This window comes from Montipora capricornis, chromosome 12 (genome assembly GCF_036669925.1).
Source record: "Montipora capricornis isolate CH-2021 chromosome 12, ASM3666992v2, whole genome shotgun sequence".
NCBI lineage: Eukaryota > Metazoa > Cnidaria > Anthozoa > Scleractinia > Acroporidae > Montipora > Montipora capricornis.
This window is the reverse complement of record NC_090894.1, coordinates 21,107,312-21,119,316: the sequence shown is the minus strand read 5'-3', so window position 1 is coordinate 21,119,316 and position 12,005 is coordinate 21,107,312. Positions and strand designations below refer to the sequence as shown.

The 12,005-nt window shown below is 39.9% G+C and overlaps 1 protein-coding gene across 1 annotated transcript; it reads right to left on the bottom strand.

The window, feature by feature from the left end:
* Nucleotides 1-3,414: 3,414 nt before the first annotated feature.
* On the bottom strand, nucleotides 3,415-11,635 carry LOC138026876 (uncharacterized). The gene is given in 3 exon segments (XM_068874338.1): nucleotides 3,415-5,548; nucleotides 5,551-8,727; nucleotides 11,199-11,635. Coding segments are annotated over 3 exon segments (4,419 nt in total). The 5' UTR covers nucleotides 11,275-11,635; the 3' UTR covers nucleotides 3,415-4,382.
* Nucleotides 11,636-12,005: the final 370 nt, after the last annotated feature.

Genomic DNA, 12,005 nt, shown 5'->3' with positions numbered 1-12,005 from the left:
GCTTGGCTAAGTCGCCATCTTGATAGTCATTAAAATGTTGGTTTGCTTATGTCTGTTATGTGTGTCTCACGTCCTAAAATAAGCTGAAGCTTCAGCTTATTACAGGTGCGCGGTGCCCAGCACTTTGGTTTTGGTTTTACGACACTCGATTGAAACTCGCTCTATGACACACTTTAATAACCCTACTTAACGTACATACCACATAAGTCATCATACACAAAGCAACAAGCACAGTCCAGTTATCGAGTCGGGCTCGTAGAGGTCTGCAGTTGGAGAAACAGGAATTCAGGTGCATCATGTTTCAGAAGGTTCGTGCTTGGCTCGCGCTGAAAAATTACCAGTATCAGGCCGTCACGGGTATTTTTATGCTTGAACCTTGGGAGAGAACTATATTCAGTATCCTTTTGATGGAGTGTTTCTCTCTAATTTTTCATTCAATTGGTCTAATTTGAAATGTGCTCAATCATGCATGAGTTTCTTGAGTAACTCTTTGTTGCTTGTTTTGTATAAATTTAGCTCGTTATCCATCTTTAATAAGAGTAATAGTAATGTTACAGTGAACTGCAAGATCAGTTTTAATCCGTATACATTTTTACACAGGGTTTTGGAAATCTAGAAGTAGCTGGTATTAGGAACGCTCTATTGTTTATTTTTCCTTTAATTCATTTCATTCCACGGTCGTTTATTTCAGGTTCTCTTTACTTCAGTTGTTGGCCGCAAAGTGAATTGTAAATGTATTAATCGCCTTTGTTTTAGCTTTTGGGTAGCATTTTTCATACATTGTACCTTGGTCCCAGAGGATTTTTGTGTACCGCGAGAGAGCCGCAAATCAAAAGAAAAATCTCTGGTTACCTTGGACTTGAATCTCACTTTCATACAGACACCAGGATCTGACCCTCAGGCTCGGATTGGTTGATATTTTTACAAACACGCAAATCAATATGATTGGTTTGATTGATTGGTAATACCTAGGGGATGCGTGATTTGCCAAGTTGCCATTGGTCCTTTTTGTAATTATCAATTTGATGCATTTGACTGCTGGTGTCTGCATGAAAGTGAGATTCAAGGCCAAGGTAACCAGCTCAAGAAAAACCTCTGGGGCCAGGGTACAAATATCGTTTCTGCTTTAAATTTAAGGAGATATCTTAAACAATTATTGGATGAGGTTGAGCATGATGTCATGAATTATCAAAACCGAGGTCTGTGTTATCTGCCGAAGCCGAAGGCTGAGGCAGATAACACAGACACGAGGTTTTGATAATTCACGATATCATGCGAAAACCGAATTCAATAATTGTTTTATTATACATTTTTCACATAATTCATCCTCAGAAACAGAAGCAAAGCGTTCAGCCATTTTGTTTCTGAGGAGAACACTCCAAGAGGCTTAGTAACCAGGCAGACATTGAACTTGACGTGATAAATGTAATATCTGCAGCAGATATTACATTTATCATGTCAAGTTCACAAGCTATCATGAATTGATTGAATGCTCTTGACCAATCAGATTTTTCATAGTGAGTCTGTCATGTATAATAATAAAAAAAATCAAATCATCCTTTTTCTTGAATTCTCTTTTTTTATGATTATCCTGTGCATTTGTTTCGTCATTGCATTTCATGGTTACTTCTAATCGTGGTTATTAATCGGGTTTCACTCCTCTACTGACCCCCATTTATTAATAACATCATCTAGTATAAGACAGAGTGACATCATAAAAGTGAATGTGTGAAGGGCTAATATTTGATGAGGAGCTAATGCTGGAATATTATTGTTAGCTAACAGGTCTTTCTTACAGTGTACTTTTATCAACTTGTCTGATAAATCCAAATTTTTAATCTGAAGCTTTGACACTCTTCCACACTTAGGCAGGCTTTTTGTTTGAGGCCGGTGGCTAGACATTTCGAAGGCTGAGCATTTCATCCAGTTTTTTTGTCATAATTTTCACGTCCGGTACTTCGGTGCTATAATTTTGTAGATTAATTGGCTTCTTTTTTGCTTTTTGGACTTGAGTGTGTCATGAAGGCGTAGGATAAAAAACACAAGATAATCATGCCTGATAAATAGAAGTCACATTGCCTCATTTTGTTACGGAAGAATCGATTTGTTGGCATTTCATTGATGTGATAAGTTTAGATTTCTTTTTTTTTGCCAACTCAAGAATGTAAACAGCATATCTGAGAGTGTAATAGAACTTAATTATTTGAAGGGGAATAGGGGATCCATACCTCTTTGAGGGTTCATCCCAAGGCGGTTGCAATCAGCCTTACAACAGAAAATAACCATGTCTGGTCATTCATTATTATATCTGGTACTTTGAAAAGTTACTGAAAACCCTGCTTAGGTATTTGACTTTTCCTGTGGAAAAATGTCTGTAAACTAACCCAGTGTTGATTGGACTACATTTTGTATGATGATAGCATTTTAATACTCTACACAGGAGATAAGAATTCTGGCGTCCAAATTAAAAAAATTAAAAACCTGATGGGCTGCTGATGCTTAATTTCGATAGGTACATGATCTGTTTTGATGTGAAGAATGCCTGTCATGTTAAATATTTAAATCGCAAAATGTTTTGTGGTCCTTAACTGGTCTCTCATAGATACAACTTTAGTAACAATTCTTGGGATGTCTGTGTACACTACTTATGCTTATTTACCAGCTTATATACATCACGTCATCGGTTACTTTGGTTACAATGAGGAAACTTGGGCATCATAGTTTAAAACTGGAGGACCATAAACAATCCAGCTGATTTCACAGGAGTTCGGTGACTATCAACAGGACTTGATTGTACTCTTTCATAAAGATTGCCACTTTCATCCTAATTATTAGAAGACTTGCAAGATTGGGAAAGGCAAAATAGGTACCTAAGTATTAACTTGTGAATTAATGTTGAAGATTGGTCATTAAGGAGAATAATTAATGCACTTTTTGCTTGTGATAAAATCCTACCCTACATAGGAGACAGAATAATTATGTAAATTAATGAAAATTTTAAAGGAATGGAAAAAAGTTGTGGAGATTTCATAATAGTTAATTCCATGTGTGAAAAATATTTCATCCAAAGTAATCTCTGGACATGAAGCTAACAAGTTTTGATTTGGCTTTTTGCCACTCATATATAATAAGAAAATTCAAGGGCTCTTTTTTTAAAAATTCCCCTGTGCTGCCCTGTCAATTAGGGAGCGTTGGAACTACAAAAGTTATGATGATATGAACATCATGTAAATTGCAACTTCTCATTTTTTAGCATATTTTAGGTCATTATTCCAGTTTAAGTAAATTCTACAAACTAGTGGAACCATCCATGAAATCAACTTGTGTGTGATGGAGGGGGGGGGGGGGGGGTGATGGAGGGGGAGGGGGTATTAAGCAAAAAGGAAAAATTAAGATTTGAGGTTTGCACATTTGATTTTGTGTTAATTATTTACAGGGAACAGAAAAACTGAACAAAATTTGTAACACTTGGGCGTAGCCTTGTTTTGCGTTTTAAAATGTTCTCACTTGAGTGTCTTTCAGATTGTTAGAAATTCGATACCACTGTCATAGGTTGTCAGGTCCATATAACAGACCTGTAATGTCATCTTTGTTCCCTCAAGAAATAGGCAGTGGCTATTCGTATTGGACCTGTACACCTACCGATATTTGCTATTCATACCGGAGTCTTGTTAGAATGGTTAATATACAGGTTCTAACCCTAACCTTGAACGACATATCCACGCAGTTATTGAAAGCTAACCGTTTTAAAATGGGTGCGTGGACTTACATACTGGTTTTCAGCGCTGTTTGAAATGGGTGCTTAGTCGGACTTACATGCGAGAAACGCAAGTCAGGTCAGATAGCCGGTGACATCGAACAAAAAGGTATTTCGTGAAATTAAGCAGGCATCAATGCTGTTGTTTGATAGCTGAACTGTATGTAAACTAAACGAATTAATTAAAGACGAGGTAAGACTTTCCGAGTGTTATTGAACCTGTAATAATCATTCCATTCTAAGAGGACTCCCGTGTAAATAGATGCAGAAATTTGTGCGATTCTATTTTTTTCACAGCGATATATTTTTTGGTCTTTCGTGATACTCGAAATTTTTTTTCTGATTATTCCCGAATTAGCATCGAAATGAGAAATAATCTCTTTTACCAAAACCTAGTTTAAAATGACACCACTCAAATGAGTCCACTTCAGTTCAGAAGAAGAGCATCGAAATTAGTAATTTGAAGGTCCTCGTTTCGACTCGTGGAAAGGAACTCTTGGTTTTTTCCGAGTATCCTCGACTCACTGTCGAAATGAGAAATGATGCATCTCTCCACTGAGGCCAGGTAAAAATAACTTGCTTGTCATTTATAAAAGTCACCAGAGAGGGGGTTACAAGAACCATCTTAAGATTGAACTCCTTGGTTATTGAGCAAAGGTTCTTGCAAATCTTCACGTGATCTCTGCGAGTCACGACAACGCATATAGATGATGCCTTTCTTTGCAATAAGAACAATCAAACGTACTATCTGTGACAGGAAAGCCAAAACAGCCAGCAAACAAATAAGGAAAGGAACAAGGCTTATGGCCACAAATTCAAACCACTCCATCCCCTCGATGTAGAGCTGGTTTTGCGCCTTGGCATCTATTCCAGAAGACAAAAGAGTGGCTTTGATCAGGCTAATTTTAGCAACGATAGCCAACGTTATCAGGGAGATCGCTTCAATTTTGTTGGCTTTGGGGTCGCGGAAAGGTTTTTTAACAATGTGATGGATCGCCATGAAGTCACATACTCCAGCCATGAGAAAAAAACGAAGCATGGCGTTTTGAATGAAGGAATGGAATGTAAGAAGAATGAGCCGTCGACCAATGAGAACACTTTCCCAGTAGAGCGCTCCACCGTTCTCGCCAATAGGAGCGCGGAATGGTTCTTGCAAGACCTTCATAACTTCTTTGTCCGAACAACTAGTAGCCGCGCGTCTTTCTCCGCGTTCTTCTCTTCCGTACCCTCTTTTAAAAACCCACTTCAAGAGCCAGTAGACTAAGAACGGTAGAGGAATAACGCAGGCTGCTAGGAACGCTCGTGCAGAAATGGAGGACTTGTGCAGCTTTAAAGAACCGCAATACAAAACAGCAATGAATGGAACTAAAAACACGATTATGTAACCTAGAAGAAGGTACTGCCAAGTCTGCCAGCACGGCGTGTTCCCGTCAATGAACAATCGCTGCTTGGAGCCAATGCTGACACATTGCATCAATACCAGTGATGTTTCCGCAAGCCTGTCATAACCTAGCAACAGTATCTCCAAGACGACAGCCATGTAGTGAGACACTGGCGGTCTTCTCGCCCTTTTGCGCACCAAATTGAGGACAAAGTGAATGCAATATATAAGACAAACATTTGCCATTGTGCCAAACACCGCAACGGATAGAAGCAACTGTTTTGTCACTGCCGTTAGTCCTGGTAAAGGACAATCGATTCCTCTATAAATGGCTTGCACTTCAAAATTGAATGCGGAGAGAAGAGCTAAGGTGAAAGGAAACTTGGGGATCACTTCCTCTAGTGAATTTCCAATAGCAAGTCCGCAACTTGGTAGTAGTAGAAAACAATTTTTAAATATCCACTGTCCAATTTTTCATTTTCTTGGCGAATGTTATCAGTTGGTAAATTTCTGTTCTTTTTGATGAACCAGAGGATTTGTTTTTCATTTACGAAGTACAAAAGAGGAGGTTTAGTGATGAGATATAAGGCTAATGCAAACGAATATGAAAAGATGAAAATCCACAGATAATGACTGCACTTTGTAGCTCGCTTGCACTCGGCGGTAAACAGTGACTCAGAGAAACCAGGGGCACACTGACCGCATAGGAAACCCGTCCTGTTACCAAAACAACTATTGTATGCTGACGATTCCGATCGCGGGTTCGGAGTCCGGCAGTATTTCTTTGGGCAGGGAACAAATTTCAGCTTCATTGGTCGTTGGTCTGGGATTTTGTATCCCCAAAAGTCCTCTTTGGCTGCTATGTTTTTGTCGTTTCTAATGCATGTGGCCCCTAACGGACATGGCTGGCATCGGAAAGAATCGTTCACAGTAAGTCCATGAGAGTGTCCTGTTTGAAGGCTGTAATAACCAGGCGAGCACAGCCTACACGAGAACCTAAGGACAGTCACATTTACTAGACAATAACGCTTTTTTCGTTTTTCCGTGTAAATAAAGTGCGTCGCATTTTGAAGGGACAACTGGTTCCGTCTGCACTGGATAATCGTGTTCTCATCAATATCGACGTAGGCTCCGTTTGTAATCTCGAGAACAGAATAGGAACTCCTTTGCTCGACGGCTGATATCATAGAGGTGTTCCAAAATACAACAGACCCCTCACTTTCTGAGTAAAAGAAAGCAACATGGCCAAAATACACTCCGAGAGTTGCATTCATCCTTTGAAAACTCGAAAAAGAGCAGTTGTAAAATTCTACTCTGCCGGTACCATAAGAGGAATAGACTTGGCCTGTTTTTCGCGCCGCGAGGTTATTTTCGAAGGAGCAATTTTGAAAGGTTGTAAATCCGTTGCTTACAAACACAGCACCTGCGTATAAACCAGCGTTTTCTTGAAAAATCGTATCCTCAAATGTCACGTGACTGTCGTATCTCCACTGGGGGTGGGTGTTGTCTTGAGTGTTTCGCTGACAGCATCCAAGTTTCCAGGGTTTGTCAATGATCGACATGATCGAAATTGCTCCTGACGAAGTCACGTAAAATGACTTGCTGTTCCCGCAATCCCATTCTTCTCTTCGAAAAGATGCGCAACGGTGGAATATTGACCTTCGCACTATTATGGTTTTCTTGCCTGGAAAGAAAAGTGCGAAACTGCTGGCTGGGCGAGAATCAAAAATAACTTTGTCCAGGGTTATTTTGGCTGTTGAGCGATTAAGTTTCTTCAAAGGTGGAACAACGAAGCGAACAGCGTGACCATGGCGCTGAATCTTCGAAGTTGTGCCCTTGAAAATCGAGTTTACGATTGTGAACGAAACTGAACGAGGGTCTCTCAATGTTAAATTAACGTCATACACGTTGTCTGTAAAGGTGCAGTTGTCAATGGCAACTTGAACAGGGTTTAAAAGACTCCTCCCTCGAGCAGATTCGGATATGTCCAAAGCGTGCTTGCTCGATGAGATTGTTGTGTTGAGAAGAGAGATTTTGTATTTAGGACTTATCACCAAAGCGCTATCTTGGCTATTAAACATGGAGGTATTCACTATCCGTACACATCCCTTATGCTTCTTCAAAGCTGTAATCCTCGCAAAAATGCCCCCATTGGTGAAAGAGGATTCTTTAATAGTAACCTCTGTCTTGCCAAGGGGGCCTCCCACGTATATAGCGCCCGCGGTTTCGTGTTTGAAACCTGTCCAATGAAACTGCTCAAATGTCACGTGGCCGCTTCCTAGCATTAGACAGATAGCACTGTCGAGACTGTAACAATTTTTGATTTGAACGTTTTTTATCTGCGCATACAAAGTATACTTTATTGGCTTGGCCTTGAGTTGGTGTGATTTGCCGACCATCACTGCCGACCCTTCTGTTTGTGCGTCACAGTTCGTGAAATTAACATTGGTGAGGTTTAGTCTTAAGTTTCCTTTCACAGAAGCGTCGAGAAAAATAGCCCCACCTCCGAAATTAGCAGAGGTATTCGCAAAAGTGGTATTTGTCACGACCAAAGAAGAGTGACGCTTGCAGACAACTGACACGGCTCCGCCTTTTCCACTTCTTACTTTTAATTCAATAAACAATGAATTTTTGATATTCACTTTGGTCGAGTTGGAAGAGATCTTGATGCATCTCAGAGCTAGGTTGTTACTGTTGTTAGCGCAGATGAAATTCACAAAGCTAACGTCGGGCTTTCCTGCTCTAGAAATATACATCCCGTCTGTAAAGTGTCTTTTGTCTTTGTTATGTGAATTAGAGAAGCTGTTGTTTAGTATCTCTACGTTTGTGTATAGTTCTTTAGTCATTGCTGTGAGTACATCTAAAATCAAGAATGGCATAGTGTTTCTCGTGCACGTAACATCAGAGAAAGAAAGGTGAACACGCCTTAGACTTGAATAGGCCCGATCGTGTGTTGCTATGGAGATAAGAGCCTTGAGTGACACATGTCGTTCAATGTCAAGCACTCCATTTTCTTGAAATCTCGCCCGTTTTATTTCCATGAAGAGAGAATGGCAGCTGCCCTCCCCTACCGTGATCTTCACACAGTGATAGCTGTTTTGAAAGAAAAGGGCTCCTTGGATATCAAAACGAAAGACTGGAATTGTTGTTGTCGTAACGGTGACAGGTTTCATTGTGTTTTTATGGGAGCAGTTTATGAGCTGAACTTGATCACAATCGTCGAACATGAGGGGAGTCCCGTTAAAAGCAATCCCAGATAACTTCACTCTCACTCTTCTCTGGTATTTGTAAAAGTGAAATCCTTTTTCGCATGCAACGTAAGGCGTAGATTCGAATCCCTCCATCGAGACACTTTTGTCGATTGAAATTCCTAGATCCTGATCATGCGCAATAGCATTCTCACGGTCTCCCTTGCAGGTAAAAGGTTGCAACTTGGTGCCAGACCCATTTAGATAAATGTAGCCATCCCAGTCTATCCGATAAACGGCTTGATCTATTGTACGACATGGATCAGAAAACTCACCGCAGGTGTCGGTGTCTTGTCCCGAAAGGGAAACATACACGATGTTGACGTTTCCTTTCTGAAGACCTGAAATTTTATAAAGTGATTGTGTAATTAGCACTGGTAGGGATGGCTCACACTTACAGCACAAACAACATTTGCAGACGCATTGACTTGTTTCTTTCTTCTGTTCTAATAGAAGGTGTTAACTCAGTCTCTCGACCCCAGAGCTCTTCTCTTTTGCGCATGCCCGAAAGAGAGAGAGCAAAACCTCTTACTAACCGAGTTCGAGGTCCGTACTGTAAGTTACGGACCGAGTTTTTTCCCGTTGATTTATGGCCCGCGCGCTTCGCGCTTGGGCCATAAATCAACGGGAAAAAACGAGGATCCGTAACTTACAGTACGGACCGAGAAAACGAGGTTAGGAAGATATTTATTATATCTCTGAGGTTAACCGGCGCGCGGGCAAGGAAACTAGTCAAAGTGAAGCGGAAGGTTCAACTGCCACAAAGAATGCCGTGCCAAAATCCCAAAACTAAATCTTCTTGGCTGTTAAGTTTGAAATAGTTGCTTGCAAGATTCAAACAGTTTTCAGTACAAGTTTATGCAACAGAAATGACATGAAAAACTCGCTAGATGATGTTTTGTCGAAATTTTAAATTTAGCGGGCTGTACAGCGGACCGTACTGTAGAATACGGCCCGCTAATTTAGCCAATTACAGCGCGCGCACTATCTGAGAGATATAATAAAGAATCAGAAACTACAGAAACGTTTAAATCTCGGCTCAAAGCATTTGTTTAAAAAACACTTTTCAGATTAATACTATATGTTCACTTTATGAATATTATATGCTCATTATATGAATACTATATGAACATAATTTTATGTACTATTAATATTTTATATTAGATTCTTATACTAAACATAAATTAGATATTCATTTCCATTTAAATTGTAGGCGCATTGCGATTAGAAATGCGCACTAAGTACTTCTGTTATTATTATTATTATTATTATTATTATTATTATTGTTATTATTATTATTATTATTATTATTATTATTATTATTTATTAATCAACGAATTCATCCCTTATCACTATGATTATGACAGCGGACTAACACACATTTCTCTCCTTTCGCTTCGGAGACTAAAAGCTAGTTTAACCGGTTTCAACTTTTTCCCAACATTCGTTCAACTAAAGTTGAACCAATCAATCGGCCAAAATAGGAGATGGTCTAAGCGGGTCGAAATCACGTGGTGCATTGTCATGGTGCATCGCTCAGCCAAATAGTTCCGAAGTACCGCTACTGGCCTGTATTTTTTAAATACAAGAGGTATGACAGCACACAAGGTCCCTTACAAACGCAAAATCACCCATTCCCAGCCAATGAATGGAAGGAAACCAAATGGACTCTACCACTATCCTAGTTGACATGAAAAAAGAACGAAAGAGAAGTAAAGGAAATGAGAAAGGGGAGAGAAAAGTATAAGAAAGTCTCAAATTCGATTATTCAGGATGTTAACTTAAAAGCTGACAGGATTGTCACCATCGAAAACCGTTTTTCTAGGCTGCGAGCACGGAGTGGGGTGTGGCACCACACCCCAGTCCCTCGGAGAGCCTGCTCGGAGGCAAGAAAACGTTTTTTGATGGCATTTATCAACTTGCCCCAGAAGAAAGACTTAAACTCACTTTTTGAGAGATAAGAGTCGATTACCTCACCAGCCAAAGGCCGTTGCTATGTCCGATACACTATCTACAGCGCTGAACTCTCCTTTTTTTGAAGATATCACTCAAGTGAAAATCATGTGACCGCACTGACTTTTTTTGGCAAGGAATGTTCCAAGCTAAACCGAGTATCAAGTATTTGAGTCAATGAATCAATGAGTTATGAGTCATGAGTCAATGAGTTAGTGCAGTTACCCTAACCCATAAAATGAAAGCTAAAATTTCAGAGAGTGCTTAGACCTAATCACTAAAACGAGGGCTTAGGCTTAACCAATAAATTATTGCTATATTGACTGTGAGTCTCATTGATTCATGACTCATTGTCCATTTGACTCATAAATCATGGGACCTCAGCTGAACCAATGAGACCAGGAATTCCACATTTTTCAGAGAAAGTTGCATTTCAGAGATTCGTATCCAAAAGTTCGCTTAACGCCGAATCGAGGCGCTCTTTCGGCAACAAAGTTCGTGGCATAAGCAACTCTAAATCAGTATTAAAGTTTGTGGAATATTAGTACGGAAATTTTGCTTCGCTTTCACGTGAAATGACAAACGGGTAACGGCAAGGAGTTGCTTGTCGTAAAGTAAAATTTTTTTTTTAACTTTCAACGGTCCATCTCCTCTCGGTCTTGGCCTAAAAACTCCCTTTTTTAAATCTTGTTCCTGAAGTTGCTGACTTCTGGAGAAACGCAAATTTCAGCATGTCAGCCTGTAGAATTGCTATTATTTTAAGCGCGAGGGCCCTTAACGCAGAATGCTTTCAAAACTTTGGGAGGGGCCTTCGGTGAAAACTAATGCCGAGAAGAAATCAGGGTAAAAATTAACTGACCTTGAGTACCAGCAACAAAGAGGACGCAAATGAACGCAATTCTAGAAAGGAGATGAGTCGACTGAAAGCCATCCATCAGAGAAGGAGTTCAGTGTCCTTAAACTCAATCTATGGTTTCTGAATAAATAATGACATCTTTTATTTCCCAGCGACAACCTTGAAAGTGAAAAGTGACGCTGGTTTCGAATGACACAACCTTGACGTGAAATTGAAATTCAGTAATGCATTTGCAGTTTTGATCAACACCCTGGAAAGAAAGAATATTTTCTCATTGGTTGGGATTCATCGGTGCTCAGAAAGCCAACTGCACTAGAATTTGATTAAAAATGTGTATCGTGTGTTTTCTAAATACTACTGTCCGCGAAAGACGGGACTATTTTCAATGGCATGGATGTATAAATGGTTCGAGATCTCGATCAGCAGACTGAATTATGACCGCTTTCTTCTGCCTACCTAATTGCCTTTTTTGGTTAAAAAGCCTAGCCAATGGGAAACGTGTTTTGGGAAATGAAATAGGCCAATAACTAGCAGATCAACAGAAACCAAAGCGTTACAGCCCACCCTGGTTGTTCGTGGTTCGAACTGCTACCTGAGTCTCCCGTTTGCGTAGTTAACGAACGTGGTACGTTTTGTTACACTCAGGACTTGATAAATTATTTAATTTAACGTTTATAGTGTAATATTTCAAAGAAAACCAGGAAACAAGTTTCAGTTTCAAGCGAGTTTGACACAAAATTGCAAACCCGCCGTTGGTCGCGTTCGTAAACAAAACTAAAACAGAAAATTTGAATTGCGAATATACCACAA